General features: G+C 40.0%; 1 protein-coding gene across 8 annotated transcripts in view; it reads left to right on the forward strand.

The window, feature by feature from the left end:
• LOC122870151 (butyrophilin subfamily 3 member A2-like) overlaps window positions 1–12,259 on the forward strand; it is a 145,917-nt gene extending 133,658 nt beyond the window's left edge. For 3 of the 8 annotated variants that reach the window (XM_044184024.1, XM_044184025.1, XM_044184023.1), the window contains 2 exons: window positions 10,275–10,394; window positions 10,813–12,259. In XM_044184024.1, the coding sequence (XP_044039959.1) occupies window positions 10,275–10,394; window positions 10,813–11,381 (689 nt within the window). In that variant the 3' untranslated portion in view covers window positions 11,382–12,259. Of the gene's footprint in view, window positions 1–4,353; window positions 4,561–5,914; window positions 6,059–6,319; window positions 6,480–7,312; window positions 7,416–9,043; window positions 9,386–9,887; window positions 10,176–10,274; window positions 10,395–10,812 lie in introns of those variants that run through there. The other 5 variants (XM_044184021.1, XM_044184022.1, XM_044184018.1 and 2 more) reach the window with 5 other exon arrangements.
• Window positions 12,260–17,472: the final 5,213 nt, after the last annotated feature.

Genomic DNA, 17,472 nt, shown 5'->3' on the forward strand with positions numbered 1-17,472 from the left:
GATACAATTTAAAACATATTTGACGTCTTCTATTCACATTTAAAGACGTGTGAGCTGATCTGCTTTGTGATTTGTTTGTTTGGCATCTGTGTTTTATCGTCACTGTCTGTTTTTTGTTCACGATGAGCTGATTATTTTAGACATTTTGAAAATCGAAATACAATCGAAATAAAAACGGTTCAGTAGAAGTTTGTCTTTTTCCCACTGTGCGAACGTATCACTGTTGGATTCTACTGTAAACAACATGAATCCCAGCTGACCACAGCGTGGCCACGGAGCTAACTGCCACCTTTTTAAAGCAACGCAAGACACATTTTTTTCTGTGCATGTCACTTTTCAAAACAGGAGTTACAAAGAGATTTACAGGAGGAAGAACAGTGAAGAGGGCACAACCCTTCAAGTACAGAGGGGCCTGACTAACGCCTGGTGTGTCAGTGGAGAGAAGCTAAAACTGGAGAAATGCGTGGTTTTGTTTTGCCTTGCTGCAAAGGGAGAACATTTCATGCTGTCAGCTAACATACATGTATGTACATGCGTCAACAGACAGGCGGGAAAATCACAGAGGGAACACACCTTACCTGGTTACAGGTTCAGAGTACAAGTTATCTGATTTGAGGACTTTGACCGTGCAACTCACGTTACTCTGAGGCGAGGCGACTTTAATGCACAAAGCAGGGACGCTTTTGAAAATTCAATTCTTCTGAATTGCTCATTCTGTTGAAGTTGTACAACATATACCATTGTTACAAAGATATTATTTCATGATCGAATATTTATTGGATTATCTAACTCGCATGCAAGCTGCCTGCAGCAGCAAGCGGTTTCGGTTTTGTGATTCAAACATTACTCTCAACCCACTGCCATGCCTGGATTTTTAGCATGCATGTTTTTCTGTAGGAGCCATATAAAGTGACTTTAAGTGCCAAGTTGGTTTGTGTTTCATCCGTCCAGCTGATTCTGTCTCATCCAGCTCCACCTACAGTATTGTACCATCATCATCATCATCATCATCATGCGTTATACCTTCCTGTCCGCTCTCACAACCGTCTTGGCTTTGTCCACATGGAAATGTAAGTCACAGGTCTTGATGGTCATGGTGATATGAAGACATTCATTAAAAAAACAACGATACAAGTGTTTATTGTTAAACATCATATTACAGAAGTCTGGTGTATTGTTCATGTTTCTTTTTGGATTGAAAGGTTTAAGTGAATGTCTTATTTGCTGATATGTTTTTATTCTCGGCCATGTAACGATTCACTGCTTGCAGTTTGATGCTGTTATGCTTTTGTGTCCTGATTGATTTTAGACCATTTCCAAAAAGATGAGAACACGGTCCATGACAAGATCATTCCACTGCTTCAACAAGAGTCACAAGAGAAAGAGAAAGAAGGGGGAAAGGTGCTTACTACATTGGTGGAACAGAAGAAGGAGCTCAGGAGCTGACAGATAAACTCAAACTTAAAAGGTGAGAGCGAACGTGTTGCAGGCTCTGTGAAGCTGAAGCAGAGGAACACAATATAACTTTGCAGTGAACATTTTGCAGATTTTCAGTGTGAACGTGCTTCCTGACATGTTGTTAAAGCAATCCAGCATTTCACTTTTTGAAAATGAAAAATATTCTAATTTGCATTTTTGGGATTTAAAATAAAGTTCTGTGAGATCGACATTTGGATGCACAGCAGTTTGTAACGACCGACCCACCAGCAGACCGCTGCTTGTTAAGGGGAGAAGGAGATCTATCAATGTGTAAATGAGCAGCTCCATGTTGATTTCAGAAACAGTTTATTTTTCAGCAGTCCAGCAGGTGAGCAAAGCTTTTAGCTGCTGCTGACAAACACAGATGAGCTTTGTTGCACCGGCTGAACGGGCGTAGGAGTGTAAAGTCAACAACACTAACTGCTGCGTTGTCACTAGTTAGTTTTGTGGCTAGTTGGTTTTTAAAAGTGCTACATAAATAAAGTTTTCTTGCTAGTTTAACACTAAACTCGCCACTTAGTTCAGTTACACAGTTGTTACTGTGGTACAACTTACCTGCTGTAAAAGCCTGACAGAAAATCAGCAACCTGTGTAAAAAAGTTTGATTAAAAAAGGAAAGTGCCCTGGTGGCCTGAGGGTTTTAAGAGTACTCCACTGATCAGAAGAGATGCAGCGGAACCAGAGATATCGTCGCCTGGTGCCTACATTACCCACAATGCAACTCGACAGCCGATAGTTGGGTGGGAGATTGGAGTGTGTTAGGCTAGTAGCGGCTAATGTAGCCTGCAGCAGAGATGAGGAGGCTACTAAGGTCTGCTGAGCTCACTCCTTTCCAACTCCACACCCCCAGATTGTTTTTCTTTTTCAAACTTGTTGTCTTCAGCCGCACCTGATGCTGACTCAAGTGACATCACTTGAGGACATTTATCAGCTTTTGCGCAGCCACAAATGGCTTTATACAACTTTTTTACACACACGCAGTAGCACTCCCCAACACCTGGAGACACACTCTGATGTGTGAAATCCCCTTTAAGGCCCCCGAACGTCCCCGACTCGCATCCTGCTGAGGACCTTTGGAGCACGTCACGTTTCCTGTCATCTCTGTGCTTTCAACGATTCAATAAAGGCATTACGTGCCCAAAAATAATTTATATAAAGAGAAAATCATTCATGCTATCATGAGTGAACTAGCTAAGGTATGATACGTGTGTGCTCGCAGTGTAAATATCAAAGAAAAGTTGACTCCCACCTGTCGAACCTTTCCTCCACGGTGTCGTCACTGAGGAAAGACTCAACATCGGCTCAGGGAAGGTATCTGAAGGACTGACACACTTTGTATAGTTTCTATCATGTCTGTGTTGCATATTATGAATATATTGTAACATTATGTAATTAACATTTTTCATGACTTAGTTTTGCTTTAGTTGGTCATGTCATATCAGTACCAACTTGTGTTCTTCCACATGGTCCTTTCTTTCTGGGATTTACAGCTGGTTTGGTTTCATCTTTCAGAATTGCACAGAGCTGAACCCGAAGGTCAGACTGTTCTTTAAACCTGCATTCACCGCCTTCAGCCTCGACACTGTTCTCGTCCTCCTCCTCATACACACTTTTGGAGGTAACTTACACACTCGCTGAGCTCAGCAGGGCTTTGGTTTTACAGTAATGTTTAGTGGTTGTATTATAGAAACTTCCTGTCTCAAAACATTAAGTTTAGATCATTCAAGTGTGATATGAAATAAATTTTAATTTTTCATCTAAACGTTGAATTTTCGACATTTGGCCCTAATTACGTTTATGATTACTATAGTACATACTGTAGATAACAATGGATTTATATATTTGTAAATCATGTTTCTGCCCATAGCATCATTTTAGCAAATGTGCATCTGCTGCAACAAGCTCGAAAGAACCAAATATGAATCTCAATTTGCCGTCATAACTCAATTTTAAATACATTTTCCACTTAGGCAACATCACTGACGTTTTTGAAAAAGCGCTCCCAGTGAATGATTGTTGTTCTGTTTTCTTTTCAGCTGATCTGGTTGCATCCATTTCCACAGTGTCTGGCCACATGAGCTCCACCGGTGGCCTGCTTGACTTGGCTTTTAGTTTTATTCTAGCTGGTTATGCCATGTACAAATGGAAAGGTAAGTCAGTTATTTTACATTTAGTGATTCGTTTACAGTAATAATTTGCTACTAATACTAACCCAGAATCATTTAATCATTTCATCATCATTTAATATGTGAAAATACCTTTGATGATGTTATTTAAAGAGATATTTCATGAAGCAAAATGTTGGACATGGTTTCATACATCTTATTCTCATGCCATCAGTTTGTCCAACTCATTTGTCATATATCTAACGACACGAGCTAAATGCTATCAGAGAAACAAGTGTGAAATGAATTTTGTTTGAAGTTTACTAACATTTCTGTCTCTGTTGTTACATTTTCTCCACAAAAGGTGAGAAAGCCGAGTTGGTGACGGAAAATACGCAGCTTCAAAATGAGTCACTGAAGAAAGAGAAAGAACGGAAAGATGTGGTCGCCACACTGACGGAGGTGAAGACTGAACTGGAGAGCCAGCGGGGTCGACTCAAGGAGCTACTGAAAGAGGTGGAGAGGGAGAGGGAAGAAAACAAGCAGAGGCTTCAGTCAGTGGAGACGGACATAACAGAGAGAGAGATAACATTTGACAAACCAGAGGAACTGTTAAAAGAAAAGGAAAACCTCTTAAAGGATCAGTGGAAACTGGACGAGAAAAAGAAGAATTGTGAGGGACAGCTACTGAACAATGAGAGACTGCTGGAGCCCATAGAGATTCACGTTACTAGAATACACATGAAGGAAGGAAACATGCAAATCTGACTTTGGGTATAGAGTCGTCAGAGGAAGGAAGAAGAAAGAAAAAAGTTAATAAGTGTTAAAGTTCAACAAAAGTCCAAACGACAAAGTTAAATTATTGCCATAGTTCACCAGGGAACTGCCTGAAATGGAAAGCTAGAGATGAAGTGATTTATGCTCTGCTTGAAAGATCTGCTTTGACATAGAATATCGCTTTCTAGACAAACTGAAGGTAAAACATAACTTCATAATCTTAAATTTTTTAAAACGCTACAGGGGATACTTAAAGGTTTGCATAATAATTCCTTCATCAACTGTATTAAAATGAAAATAATTATTTGAATAAAGAAGTGCAGGTTTTGACCGTCTGGGCAGAGATTTAAAGCTGGATAAAATGGATTTATTACAAATGGGTGCAGCTTAAAGTTTCACTTGGATAAGTGAGTGCAGTGGTGTGAACTTGTTACATGTTTGACATTAAAGGTGGGGTATGCGATTCCAATCCAGCACACGTCTTTTTGTCAAATTCAGCGAATATCACGCGCCGCTAGCGGTCCGTTCAGTGTGTGCGCTGAAAAAAGCTCCGGTGTGTGTTCACAGCCCTGGCTCTGTGAATGGGAAACAAACAAAGCCACACAACACTATTCCAGCCATGATTTGTGTGTCAGGTAAAGTTAAATGTCTTGCTCATGGACATTCAGCTTACTTTCTAGTTTGCTAAGATCTGCTGTTGTTGTGATGTTAGCTGTAGCAGCAGGAGAGTTGTGAGCATCGCTGTCTGGAGCTGCTGTGCTGCTCTGGGAAACCGTCTCGTCCTCTCTCTCGTCCCACAACCAGCTAAAGTTACATTACTTGCTGTGTCGCTGTTCGCTCTATATCATGGTACTTGTCATGGTATTGGATTTCTCCAGAATCGCATTCCCCACCTTTAACTGTGTAGAAAATCTTTTTTTTTTAACTTTTTTAAAGCATCTTCAAATATGTAAACATTTACAAAGTGCTCAGTGTCTTGTGAAATGTCCTGAAGAGGACTTTGTTAAAACATTTTCTATATAAAAATTCTTTTTGCAATGAAAGTCAGCTGCTTTTGTGTCTGTGAGGTCTGCTGTGTGGTCAGTTTATTTAGCGTGTTGCAGATGCTTACTTTACTTGGTTTCCTCCTTTTGAACGGTAAGATGATCCGACTGGTTTAATACTGAGGCTTAAATGGGAGGTGAACATTTCTGATGTGCAGCCTAATACAACTCTTAAATGAAAAGCTCATTCATATCAACATGAAGAGGTGTTGGGTGCTAAAAGGAAGCAGATGTTCAACTCCACTTTATTGGGCAGACACTGCTTATAAGATTAAATATTAACCAGCCAGTGTTGTTCATTAATATAAAAGCCTAACTTTAATGATTTCCTACAACTGTGGGAAGGTTCAGTTACAGAGATTCCAAAGTGCATAGAGGATTTTGTTTAGTCAGTGTTTCAGAGAGTTTTAGTCTCTGTTGATGGTTCAAAGCATAAAAGCTACATGCATTCTCAATATTTGTGATGTATGTCTTTAAATCTAACTAGTATAAAAAAAACTGTAATTATAGGTGAACAAACAGACAAGCCCACTGGATTTTCACACCTGCACATAAATGCTGCAAAGTGAACACACCTCTTCTTTTTATACACGTTCAAAGTACAAATCATTTTTCTGCAGCTTACTGAGCGGCAACGCGACAGGCACACAACAGGTATGTAGGATTTTCAAAATTCAATAACATATTTTGCAATCGCTGCTATCATGTTTTCAGTAAAGTGTATTACAACACATTATTATTATATTTCTATAGAGAGAAATAGAGCAGGTCTTCCTTCCCAACAGACTGTCTGTGAAACTGCTTTGCTAGATCGTACACTTAAGCCCCATTCGGACCGGATTTATGACTCCAGGGGAGGGGCGGTGATTTCAACATTACCGGTCAGTGATTTTAATCCCATCTGGAGCGTATATGTGGGTAATGTGTCACCCCCTCCCCAGTAATAATTATAGCTGTAAGTAACGTTTTTCAGCAGACACGCTGGTCCTCCTGTAATTTAAATCCTGTCAGGAGTGACGGCCATTTTAAAATTGGATCCCTGAGATTTTCTCCGGGTGAAGAGCTGTTGTGACAGGTAAATCTGAAAGGAGGTTACCATTGGTATTTAAACATTTATTCACAGATTATGCAGCTAAACACTTAATCTTCTTAACAATATTGTTATAGTTCCCTTGTGTGTCTTGTGGTTTTACTCCCTATATTTGTTTTCCCTCCAGTTTTGATTGTTGGCCCTTCCTTAAATGGGTATTTAGTCCGGGTCTCTGTCTTTGTTCAGTGTTGGGTCATTGTTTCTACTGTCTGGTGTGATTCCTACCTGATGTTGTGAGTTTTGTTCCTGGCTTGTGAATGTTCCTGACATTGTGTATGTGTCGCCATTTGGTGCACTTTTGTTGTACCTGCTTCCTATAACCACTTCCCCGACATTTTTACCGTGAGTTCTGCTTTAGATTCTTTGTCTCCCGTGGACCTTGGTTATATTCTGGATTGTGTATTTTGCCTGCTCCCTATTGGACTGTTGAGCCACCTTAGACTCACTTCCCTGTTTCCACCACTGGCAGCCGGCCACCCATTTTCCTGTTGCCTGTTCGTTACCTGTCTGTCTACCGGTCTGCCTGTACCTGCCTGTAAACCATATCACCCCTATAAACACTGTAGCTAGTTCCTGGTACTCTGCATTTGGGTCCACATACTGCACTCCCCATACGACAAATATTGTTCAGTCTTAATGACCGTAAATGTTCTATGCTAAAACAGGCTCTGTCTCTGTAATCAAAAGTGAAACATCTTTTGTACAATCAAGTAGTTTATTTTTAATTCATTTTTTAATATATTTTGCTTCAAATACCTGTTTTTCTTCTAATTAATATTTCATATTAATACACATTTCTACTGTATTTCATTTTTCAGCTCTCCAGCATGGTTCACATTAAGGATGGATTATCTTTTAAATCTCTTCTCAGTGTTTTCCAACACATTGTTGTCTTCCTTCTCCTGACACACTTTTGTGGAGGTAAGTTACACACAAACACAGAAGTAACACCTTGGTATGTGACACAAATGTAATGCAAGGCTTCTTTGGGCAACCAGTTTGGAAGCCAGTTGGGGTCCAATTTGCAACTTACACAAGTGTTATGTGGAGGCATGCATCCTCCAGTGCACATACACTGACAATGAGTTTAGAAGAAGTCATTTTGTGTCTTGTAGCTGAACTACAGGTTCAGCACCTTAAACCCTAAGTAATGAATATTAAATGTTGTAGAGAAATACTTGACATGAAACCAGGTGTTACGGACAGACAGGTAGGGGACAATGATATGGAGACAGATGTTTATTCGATTACAGCCAGATAGAACAGGTGTGCAGGTATGGAGATGGGGGAGTCTGTTGGAGGGAAGACTCGCTGGCGTGGGAGATCACTTTAGAGGGAGATCGCTGGACAAGGAGATAGGTGTTATGCTGAGTAGCATAGGGAGTCCTTGTTTCAAACGGAAACTGGCTGAGGTGAGTGCTGGGTGTTTATGCTGGCTGTGATTAGGTGTTGATGGGAAGCAGGAGTGTGATAGGGAGCAGGTGTGGATGATTAGCAGACAGTGGAGACTGGCGTATCCGTGACAGTACCCCCTCCACGGCCAGCTCCCGAGGGCTGAAAACCCCCACCGATGTGGTGGTCGTCCTCCAGCTGTAGCTGGGAGCCTCGGAAGGACGACCCAGGGACTGGCCTTGTGAGGAGCTCATTGTTATGAGGTCCGTGACAAAGATCAACGTCATCTAGAGGCCAGACGGAAAGTCAGCGGCAAAGGCTGGTACCTTTTTGGAGGCCTGAGGTGAAGGTGAAGGCCGGGGACACCGATATGAAGACAGATAGTTGTTTATTCGATTACAGCCAGATGGGACAGGTGTGCAGGTATGGAAATGGGGGAGTCTGTTGGAGGGAAGGTGGTGTGGAGATCGCTGGAGAGGGAGATCTCTGGAGAGGGAGATAGGTGTTATGCTGAGTAGCATAGGGAGTCCTTGTTTCTAACGAGGTCGGACACTGGCTGAGGTGAGTTCGTATCTGTGACACCAGGTTTTCAGAAGCTTTAACTGAAGGCATCACTAAATGTAAAAGGTCATTGGTGTCCAATCCAAAACAATGTGAAACCAGTTGTACTGCAACAATTCTGTTACATCACAACCATGTGAAGATGAAACACTAAAACCAGTACATGTATCTGGTTTGTTAGGTCACTCCTCCCTGAGTAAAAGTGCCTTCTGTTGAAATTCAACACTCTAGTAGTAATAAATGCATGTCCTTGATGAATAACATTCTCACTGCTTATCAAAAAAGATATGCATGCATCATTTTGGATTGGATACAGTTCAAAAGTCTGTGATCAGCATTGGTTTAGGGTCTAGAAGCTACAAACAATTAATGTCAAAATCTATTGAGACAGATGATTTAGCCTCAAATGAATCAAATGAGTTTATTTGTGCCTCTAAAACAGCTTTGCTGAAAACAAGACATTTTTGGAGATGTGAAACTCAAAATACACAACCGAGGCCATGATCAACAGTCACGTTTATAGTGAATATTCAACCTTACAGAGGTCAATGTGTTTGTTCGGAGAACAGAATTTAAAATGGATCTACTTTTTCCAGGTCAGTCGCAGGAGATTCGTCCACCTCAGCCAGTCATGGTAATGGTCGGTGATGACATTGTTCTGCCATGTCGGCTGGAACCTGCCAGGGATGCTGTTTCCATGACAATAGAGTGGGGGAGACCTGACCTGAACCCCAGATTTGTCTACGTGTGGCATGATGGTCAGGAACTTCTGGTTGACCAAAACAAGGCCTACAAGGGAAGAGCATCATTGTCCATGAACAAACTGAAGTTTGGAGACCTTTCACTGAAACTCTCCAAAGTGAACGTCTCTGATAACGGGACATACAGATGCTACATTCCAAAACTGAAGAAAGAATATTTTGTTCAACTTCTTGTTGGTAAGTTAATGGTCTACACTGTACTACATATATAACTTTTTGTCCATAGAGACAAAGTGCTTGAAAATTTGCCTCTAATCCACTCATTCTCACACACACACACACACACACACACACAGGTTTGGGGTTCACTGTCTTGTCAGGGAGACTTCAACATGTAGACAAGAGGAGCCGGGGATCGAACCCTGCGATTAATGGACAACCTGCTCTGTCTTCTGAACCACAGCTGACCAAAGTGGGCAACTGTGGTCTTGCTATAAAATCTTTGAGAGTCTTGATTTTCTCCAAAAGTTACAAGAAAGCTTATTTTTAGTTATTTGTCAGGTCCAAACGAGACCTAAACCCAGTTATTTCCTTATGTTTTGAAAAGAATGTGTTGCTAAAATGTTCAAATGGTGACTGTACACTCATCAGCATGGAAGATGGACCATGTGGACGCTGAGCTGATGCTGTACATCATCTGAGGATTTGATTTCTGTTTGAAATGTCTCCTCATCTTTAGGTGCTGTCTCCTCACCTGCTATCAGCTTAGTGGGCATCCATGAGGTCAGCAGTGGGGTGATTTTACAGTGTGAGTCTGCAGGCTGGTATCCAGAGCCTGAGGTGTTCTGGCTGGACGGTGAGGGAAAGCTCGTCTCTGCTGGATCTACAGAGACCGTCAGAGGTCCTAATGACCTCTATACTGTCAGCAGCAGAGTAACTGTGGAGAAGAGACACAGCAACAGCTTCATCTGTAGAGTCCAACAGCAGAACATCAACCAGACCAGAGAGACACACATCCATGTTCCAGGTAGGAAGTTTCAGCTTCCAACTCATGAAACACACACAGACCTTATGTTTTCTGTCAAACATGAAGTCTAGTTTTATTTAAACTCTTTTATTATTTCAGATGATTTCTTCATGGCCCCATCTAGTTGTACTGCTTCTACTGCCATCAGCGTGTTGTTTGGCTTCATGTTTATTCTCACAGTCGTCCTTTTTGTCTGGAAACTGAGACAAAACAAAAGCGGTGAGCCAAAGATTAATTTTACTTTTTAATAATGCATTTTCTACCTCTTAAGCTTATGGTTATCATAATGTGAGGCAAATCATCACAAAACAGTATAAAAGTTAACCTGATGTTCATTTATCAATATTCTGATTACTTTATTTAAAATGTACTTTCAAAGTGTATCATGCTGAGAAAAAATGAAATAACGCTCCATGTTGACTTTGACAATCTGTCAGATAAAAAACTTAGTTTGAAATGGTTTATTTCTTACTTTGAAATGTAATGTTTCTTATAAGAAAAGTACGGAGAAGCTATTTTCTGCCATTTGTATCATATAATATTTTATGTTATATAATATGTTTGGCTTCTGTGTCTAATGTAGCTTCTTAAGGTTTTGCTAAAAGTACTGCGTAACACTGCTTCTGTTTCTACACAGAGAGGAAGATGCGCCACAAGAATGAAAATAAAGAGAGAGAGGGAGAAAGAAGCAAAGAGCAGCTCTTGACAGAAAGCAACTTGGAAAAGATAAGAAAAGATAAGCTAAGACTTAATGAGGAGTTACAGAAGACAGAGGAAGAACAGAAAGACATGATGCAGGTTATTGAGGCACTGAAGGGACTGACGAGGGAAATGGAGAAGCAGAAAGAGAAACTCACCGTCCAAGCAGAGGCAGCAAAGAGACTGGCAGAGGAGAATACAAAGAAGCTTGATTCAGTGGAGAAAGAAGTTTCAGAGAAGGAGGGAGATAAGACAGCTATCAAAGCACAGGGATACCTCAAACTCAGAGAAATCATCACACAGACCAGCTGGAACCTGGAGGAGAGAAAGACAGAACATCAACAGCTGCAGTTCAACACAGACAAACTAATGAAGAAGACATATGATAACATTAACAGAATCACAGAAAGGAAGAACAAAGTAGAGAACCACATGGAGCAAATAAAGAAACAAATGGAGGAGATAGAGAGACAGAGAGAGGTCAAAGAAAAGAGGGAAGAACTATGACAAAACAAAACAAGATCATGTTACTCACTCTTGATGTCTACACTTTAATGAAAGTGGCTTTAATATAAATAATGTATCAAAGGACTATGTGAAAACAATTTGACAATATGAAAGAGGTAATGACGAACCATGCACACATGACAAAACCACACTTTAAGCGCTGCTGTTGGTTGCAAACTGGATTTGAAATGAATTTATTTCATGCTGGAAAGGCTGTCGGAGTCCAAACCCTCCTGCCACAACAGATCAGCACAGACAAATGACTACAGGGCACTATACGAACATCACAGGAAACAATCTGGACAGTTTGCGCTGTTCACAATAATTAAAATATAGATATTGTAGTCGACAGGCACCAGGAGAGGAGCATCCAATAAGCCTTCTAAACACACACAAGTTTGCTTTCTTCCCATTTGGGGGAAGTGCTTCATCGACCTTGACGATGGGACTTAGGCCTTTATAAAATCGCAGCTATACATGCAAACAGGAGAAACATTGGCAGTTAATGTTTTGTGGTTTTACTGCAGCTGTTAGTTCAGTTACATTTATTGACATTAGTTTGTATCTTTGGATGTTTCCTGTTTGTTTTTTGTGCTTTTCAACATAGATATGTTATTTTGTTTCATTTAATTACTAAATGTTGTTTCTGTTTTAATATAGACACACTTGCCTGCTTTTTATCTCATGTCTTCAGTGTGACATTGGTTAATTACTCACTCATTGTGTGTGTGCATTTGAACAGTTAAAGCCAATAGTTTGCTGTAGTGTAAATACAACAGATGTACTGTATGACTGAACAGATACATTTTGCTGTTTCAGATTGTCTGTACATTCACATTGTACTTTACGATACTCAAATAAAAATACTTATTTGTAAACCTTTGTGTATTTAGTTTGCTGAATTTGTAGTTTGTAACAATTTTTAAAGACTAAAATGCTCAAAAATAATGCACACGGTCCAGCTTGAGCAGAAAAGAAACTACAAAACATCCTTTGATCCGTCTGTACAAGGAAATGTTTATGTTTGTATATAAAACCAGTCACCAGCTGCTGTCTCAGTTTATGGTCTATCTGGTTATAAAATCATAAAGTGGCAAATAGTCCAAAATATTTAATCTGGACAAACAACGTGCAGCTTCATTTCAAGGGAAGCTGACTTAGAATTACTTTGGAATCACAGTTTTATACATGGAAATGAAATAATGATACGTCTACCTGATACTTTCCTAAGGATTTATGTTATTACAGTTCAGTTTCACTGCTTTTGCCCCAAATCTTTAAAAATAAATGTGGAGCACTGTAACAGTAATTATCCGACCAGGTGAAAATAAACAGAAAGCGTCGATCATGGAGGCTGCTGTGTCTTAGTCAATCGATAATGTTTGAATTCAGTATCTGAACATAACATTAATAATATGTAAACCATCAGAATATACAGCTACAACCTATTTCAGTATTTTATGATTTAACTGCAAAAGATCGTCACTAAATTCTTCCTTTAATGTCATCTGGCTGCTGCTTTAAAGTGACTAAAGTTACTCAAATATGTTGACTTCGAGACTCCTTGTATAGACTGAACTGATCCTGGTTTCAGTCCTGCGGTTATTTGTCACTGTCACGTTCAGTTCAAAGAGGACTCAAATGCAGGACTCTAGGCAGACAGGCTGAAGAACAAAAGATGAGTTTATTATTCACTTAAACAGCAACACAACTTGAGAAGTCCAAAAAGACCAACACAAAAAATAACAGCAGCTCAACAAACGTAAACCCACATAGGCGCAGGAAAAATACAGGACTCACAATAACCCGCTGACCCAGCAGGGACAGACACAGGGACGTGGTACAATGACGATCTGACACAGAATAAAGGAAGAGCACAGTCTAAATACACTCAGGTAGGGGAGACAACGAGACACAGGTGAAAACAATGAAAGCAATCAAAGACAGGAAGCAAAACTACCAGACACAAGAGGGAGGGAGAATTTTACAAAATAAAACAGGAAATAACAAAAACAAAAACCCCAAACCATGACAGTCAGGTAACTAAACATACCTGTACTCACCTTTGTCATTAGACAATCTGAAAAAGCAGAGTAGGGGTTTCTGGCACAACTTCACCTTCTTCCAAGTTGTTTTCTATCACACTTGTGTTACTACCTGTTTGCTGAAATAGGCTATTACGATACATTTTGATTTATTATTTGGTAAAATCTCACACAAGGCTCCCTTCAACTGAACCAACACAGCACAATATGACATCAGTTTTCCTTTTCGTTTTTTTATTTCAGTTTGTTCTATATTCTTTTCTTGATGGTGAATTAAATGTGTCCTTTGAAACAGTTTCTAGATTTTAAACAGGATTGATCAGAGGTTTGAGGTTTTTGTTTTGTTTTTTGCATTCCAGTGTTTTTAAATGTTGCTTGTTCTGAATGGATTGTAAAGTTATAGTTATTTGTCCAGCCGCACTCACTCAGAGCTACTCACAACAAAACCTAAGCAGCTGGTTGTCTACAAAGTGCTTTGGTTGAGGGAAACCCCCTTTTCTGCTGCACAGAGAGAGGCAATAACGGTGGCCTCTACTGAGGGCCTGCAGTTGCCTTAAATCCTCTAAAGGTGGCCATAGCATGACTGCTAAGATAACTGGTTTCGTGTGCCAGATGGTCTTATCAAAGAAAACACCCACATCATCAAAAAACTGCACAAATCGAAGATGTACCAAACTCAAGAGTTAATTGTAATTATATTCCTCTTAATAAATATCACCAAGATTTATAGATATAAACAATTAAAAGAGCCGTGGTGATGGAGATATTTTACAGTATTTTGAGATATTGAATTTCTGATGAATATTTTTGTAATTCTATTGGAATGAGTTATGAAGCACTGCTATATCTCTTCAATGCAGCGTCCAATCACAACCTAATGTGGGTGGTTTATTCACGCACCCAACAATTCTGCAAACTGTCATCAAGGCCTTTCCCCTGTAGGTGGCACTAGAGTACAAATACAACTTTAAATGACTAGGTTAGCAATGTCCTATCAGCACAGAATTTGCTAAGTATGTGCAACAGTGCACCTTGAAACAAGTGTTTGAATTAAAAAAACAAATGTCTTTGAGCAGCAGCTGGCAGCAATCACACACATTTTCTTCAGAAAATGCTCTAGTTTTAATTCATGTTTATGTTGGTGTAGTTTCTGCTAGATCTTCAACATTAACTTAAACAACAGTAGATTCACAATAAGCTGTTACAAGTAAATATAAAAAGACAATGTTGTCAAGAAGTGGTCACAGTCTGAAAGGGTTTTATTTAATTGTTTACTTATTTTATGTATTTTGTTACATTGTTGATACATTTGAGGTGTAATCACAAAATGTTGACTTATAAAAGAAGATATTTTGTGTTTATAATTCAAAATGAAGTTTTTTAACCAAAGTTTACAAACAATAATAATGTCAAAGTTTTCACATTATTAAAACACTTCAGATGTAGTTTTAGCTGCTGTCCTGAGTTGCAGCTTATGAAACCCGTCAGTCACTTTGAGAGTGACAGCAGGATCCAATCTGGTGTTTAGATAGTTGTTGCAGTGAGGCTACACGGCTTTGACTGAACTGGAATCTGTAAATAATCAATGTGTCGATGCTGTGTTTGCATGAATGGACTTCTCTTATCAACCATGGATCAAACTGATGTGATGAACTGATATCATGCTACAGGCACAAGCTGACAAAAACTGCTGTCTCCAAAAATAATGTAAAAGTAAATATAAAGGGCCTTAAAGTTATACTGTGGTGTCCACATGGCTACTCCAAAATACTCATCTTATTCCTCTCACCGACTCTAATATGCAGACGACACTTAATCATTAATGATCATTAGTAATCCCAAATAATATCTGATTATTGTTATTTGTTGGAGTGTAGATATACTATAGAACTAATAACATGTTAATCCCAAGCTTCCCCACACACACTTCCCATCACCTTATAGTTTTGATAGTGTTTTTATAGTTTCATATTTCAGCAAAAAAAAGGTTAAATCATGTTTTCTAGTTGCAGAGAATCTGCTGTAAATTGTCATTTTGGGGCTGAATAATGGAAACAGGCCTGTGTGTGATGGTGGAGGGACTGTATGAAGGTGGTGCAGCAGCGAGAACTGAGCTAACCCTTTCAGGAGACGTCGTTCTAAAACCAAAGGATTCACACACCCAGGCTCTGGATCAGGACGCAGCAAAAGTCAGGAATCATTGTGAAGGTCGACAGCCTGTCAGTCGGTCCGAGTCACCGTGGAAACAACCTGAGAAGACAACCAGACCAAACTGTGATTGATGTCTTTTCTCCAACCCTGCATCCTGACTGAAACCACCAGGTTTGACTCTTGAACTCTCTTCATTCTTGTTGTTTGTGATGAGTCTGAAACCTGAGCAGAAAAACCTCCTGTCCCCACTCGTCATGTTTCTTTCCTTCTTGCTTTCTTTGATCCTTCTTCAACTGATCTGAAAGCATGAGCATCACTGAGTACAACATTTACATGTTCAGGATGTTTCCCACCACTAGAGAGCGCCACCTACCTGTCTACTGCTGAGCCACCACAGCAGCTGGATAAAGAGGAAGCTGTTGAACTGCGTGTTTGTTGTCTGACTGTTGGTTTGGGGGACGTAGAAAGAGACGTATCATCTAGTTCTGTCTCTGACTGAAGCCCCATTGAGGCTCTTTGTGCTTATCATTGTACTCTCATACAGGAGTGGTAACAACTGATGATGCTCTCAACAGTTGAGAGTCACAGTCACATCACTGGTCTCATCGCACTGAAACAGCTGAGCCAATCACAGTGAGGCATGCCAACCACAGCTCAACTAATGAAGAATAGGCCTCTCCAGGACATCATATTGTGGTCTGGATGGTGCCGAGCGGCACGACGTGAGCACAAGGCACCAAATTAGTATTATGGAAATAGAAAATAGAAATAAACAATGAAAAAATAGTTTGATGAAGCTTGTTATACGATCGCATTGATCTGTTGCCATTTCAGTGGTAATTCTACTCTCTCATGTTGTAAATGCTCTCATCACATCTTAAAATGTGACATAGCAGCGTTTGCTTCGTAATAAATTTCAAGAATAAAACATAAGCCGCTGAAAAAACTGCAAAGAACGTCGGAAAGGAGGTCATGACATTGGCCTCAGACCTACAAGTATAGCATGTGAGTGACAGGTGGCTCATCAACAACTTGCACAATGTTCCTGGTTGAGCGTGTCAAAGTAAGGTTGTCAGGCCTATAAGGTGATCATTGCATTGTTGGATAAAACCCAGCAGATACCTTTAGTGCAATGTAACTGCACAAGAAATACTTTGACATGTTCCTATATTTGTGATGATTGATGAGTTTCCCCCTCCAGGTTTGAGGTCTCTGACAGAGAGTTGGAATATGGTCGTGTATGTAGTGATAATGGAGTGGTTGAGGCATTATGAAGCTTTTCAAGCTCTTCTCTACGGCCGATATCTCCAAAACTCGGCAACTCACACCAAAACAATCTAGATGAATAAATAGCAGTACAGGTTTTGAGGTGAACTGTCGCTTTAGGCAGGAAAATATTTCCTAAGGGCCCCCTCCTGACTCTGACAACAAACAAATCCTAAAGGTCACCACAACACTCTTAACATTATTGTAACTATGTCTTCAAAACATCTCCAATCAAATGTTTGCACTGCCGCCCATTTATAGCTCTTTCTTGCTATCAGCTGACCTGGATAAATCAGTGAGATGTGTGAGCCTGTCTCTCACAGCTCAAGTACTCTTTCTCAGGTTCACACTGATTGGACGCTGATTAAAGCCAAGCAGCATCTATATACCTCAGATTTTACACTGTGTAATGTTAATGTTTACTGTAGTAGCTCCTCACAAAAGATTTCTGCCTGAAGAACAATACATCAAATTGTCTTTCAGCTGTTGGTCGGGCATAGCGTTTAAACAAATTCAGTAGTGGAGACAGTCACCTGCCAGTGCATATTGCATCTGGTCAGTATGCATTATCATGCTACCAGTTATGTTGCGTCAGTGAGCAGTGGCTTCCCCATGGTCAACAAGAAACT

The sequence above is a fragment of the Siniperca chuatsi genome, linkage group LG22 (genome assembly GCF_020085105.1).
Source record: "Siniperca chuatsi isolate FFG_IHB_CAS linkage group LG22, ASM2008510v1, whole genome shotgun sequence".
Lineage (NCBI taxonomy): Eukaryota > Metazoa > Chordata > Actinopteri > Centrarchiformes > Sinipercidae > Siniperca > Siniperca chuatsi.